Here is a 3061-nt window from a genome sequence, read left to right on the forward strand (position 1 = left end):
AATTGGGTCCCTAAACAACACAAACTCATGCAATTTAATCCAAAATGACATATTTACCTATTTTAAAATAATTTTTTTTAAATACTTTTAAATAAAATAATTAATTTAAAAAAGAAACAAAAAACAAGCAAGATCACTGTCAGCCAAAGACGAATCGTCTCCGGCCGGCTTCGTCTCTATGGCCAGAGACCGGGGGACGAATTGGAAGGGACCTTCATCTCCTAGCCATGGAGACGAAGCTCTTCGTCTCCAACCATGGAGACGAAGCCGGCCGCATACGATTCGTCTCTGGCCGGCAGTTCTTTTTTTTTTTTTAATTATTTATTTATTTATTTAAAATTATTTTTAAAACAGGTAACCGCCATGTCAGCATACTTTCAGGTAAATAGGTGATCTTGGGTTAAATTGCATGAGTTTGTGTTGTTCGATGACCCAATTGCATTTTTTTAAATTTGATAGCTTAATTGCAGTTTGGTGTACAATTGAGTGACCTATCTGACCATTATTCCTGTTTTTTAATACCACCCAGTTTTTAACAATCCATATCCAATACCATGGACTTTTTTTTTTTTTTTGAAAACCAATACCATGGACTTTTAATACTCTTAAATGAATATTGTCATATTTTAAAGACTTCCTAAAAGTTTGAATTGAATCTCTAATTAAACTTTTCAAAGTACATAAAAATCTTTAAAAATCTATGAAAGTAAGATTGAATTGAATACATCGTTTTAAGAAACTAATAGATCCCAGATATTATTATTATTATTAAAGTTAATAGAGGCCCTGATATAGCTGATCCAATGAAACTAAGAAGACCGATAGATGCCAAAGACCTTGTGATCTAGTGGTACTTGGTGTCCTAATTTACACTCCCATATGAATGATGGGAGTGGTTCGAGCCTCAGTGGAGGCAATTGTTGACTCTTTGTGCATCAGTAAATTAACTCTATATTTCAGACTCACTTGGACTGTGACCACTTACAAGGTGGACCCCGGTCCATAGACTTAATTTGCCATTATTGTTGAAGTTAACATTGGCACACCGGATAAGCAGCCATTCATATTATATTATCTTCTTTGAATTGGCAGAAGATATTCCCAGAACGCGAGTGCAGCGAACATGTCAATATTCCCAGCATCCATGGCCTCCAATCCAGACGAAACTCGATGGATTATCCAAATCAAAGAATCATTCATCCAAGAATTCGAAGAAGACGACGAAACTCCGGCCACCATTTTCAACGTCCCCAAAATCCTAATGCTTTCCGATCCGCTTTCCTACACGCCCCACCAGATAGCCATCGGCCCTTACCATTACTGGCGCCCGGAGCTCTACGAGATGGAGAAATACAAACTCGACGCAGCCAAGCGCTTCTCCAAAAACCTCGCCGACGGCCGCAAATTTCAAGACCTCGTCGATGAGCTCAGGAAACTTAGCGTGCCCAGGATTCGAGCCTCGTACGACAAGTACTTGAGTATTAACGACGATACTTTGGCGTGGATGGTGGTGATGGACGCGTGTTTCTTGCTAGAATTTCTCCGCGTTTACGCGGTCAAACAAGGCAAGGCTTTTGCTAGACTCCCCACCAGGATGTCGCATATGGTCGATGTTTCCGGGAGGAAATCGGCCCACAATGTCATGTTAAGGGATATTATAATGCTGGAGAATCAAATCCCATTGTTTATTTTAAGGAAAGTCTTGGAATGGGAATCCTCCTCCTCTCCCGAATCCGCCGCCGACATGTTGCTTACGATGTTGTCGGGGCTGTGCAAAGATCTTTCGCCGTTTGTGAATGTGTCGGAAGAAGACATGGCCAAAGTCCCACTAGACAGCTGTGCGCATTTGCTTGACTTTCTGTACAAAGCAATGGTCCCGGATATGGACGCGCCATGCCAAGAATCATCACGAGATTTAGAAGGGCTAAGCAGTGGAAATATTGCCTATGAAGATGATGGAGAAGACAAAGATAAATCCCTCGGTGACACCACCAATCTCAAGAGGCTCGTTCAAGAAATTTGGAAGATTCTTTCCAAGGTTAAGAGTGCACCGGTGCGTGTTTTTAGGGTAATTGTGAATTTACCATGGGACGTTATTGGTGGTCTCCCCGGAGTTAAAAGCTTGAAACGCCGCTTATCTCCGGGCACCCAAGGAAGCAAAAAGTCAGATGATGATGATAACAGTTCCAAAAGACCTCCATTGGTGGAAGAGATAAGCATTCCATCTGTGTACAAGCTCGTAAAGTCAGGAGTTCGATTCTTACCTACGGATTCAGGGATTCTGAGTATTTCTTTTGACTCGAAAACTACAACGCTCAATCTCCCTGTGATCAATTTAGACGTAAACTCACAATTCGTGTTGAGAAACATGGTTGCGTACGAGTCGTGCATTGCTAGTGGACCGTTAGTGTTTTCCCGTTACACCGAGTTAATGAATGGGATTATCGACTCCGAAAAGGATACCAAGATTCTTAGGGAGAAAGGGATTCTTTTGAACCATTTGAAGAATGACGAAGAAGTGGCAAACCTATGGAATGGAATGAGCAAATCTATTAGATTGACGAAAGTGCCCTTAATAGACAAGACGATTGAAGATGTGAATAAGTACTACAATGGTAGGTGGAAGGTTAAGGCAGGGAAATTTATGAGGTCATATGTGTATGGCTCTTGGAGGATTCTCACCGTGCTGGCAACCATTTTGCTGTTGTTGCTATTGAGCATACAATCCTTTTGTTCGGTTTATAGCTGCCCTCGTTTATTTAATATAGATAATTCTACCCCCTAATCCATCTTTGTACGTTCAATAAGGACATAACAGTAAATGTACATTTGATCATATGTCACATTACAATATTTAATTGTCTCAATATTATTTACTTGTTCAAAGTTGTGTTGTAACCATAATGCAAATGCAATAATTATAAAATAATAAAGAGGAGTAGTTGGAGGTATTTAATTTGATATATACTAGTAAAAGTGATGATCTAAGTATTTAACATATTAATATATCTATTAATAATATCGATCATGTGCGCATCAATATAGATAATTTTCTTTTTAA

At 39.6% G+C, this 3061-nt stretch overlaps 1 protein-coding gene across 1 annotated transcript; it reads left to right on the top strand.

The window, feature by feature from the left end:
• Positions 1 to 1123: 1123 nt before the first annotated feature.
• On the top strand, positions 1124 to 2785 carry LOC116010964 (putative UPF0481 protein At3g02645). Its single transcript, XM_031250456.1, has one exon. The coding sequence runs from the start codon at positions 1124 to 1126 to the stop codon at positions 2783 to 2785; it is 1662 nt and encodes a 553-aa protein (XP_031106316.1).
• Positions 2786 to 3061: the final 276 nt, after the last annotated feature.

The sequence above is a fragment of the Ipomoea triloba genome, chromosome 2 (genome assembly GCF_003576645.1).
Source record: "Ipomoea triloba cultivar NCNSP0323 chromosome 2, ASM357664v1".
Classification (NCBI taxonomy): Eukaryota; Viridiplantae; Streptophyta; class Magnoliopsida; order Solanales; family Convolvulaceae; genus Ipomoea; species Ipomoea triloba.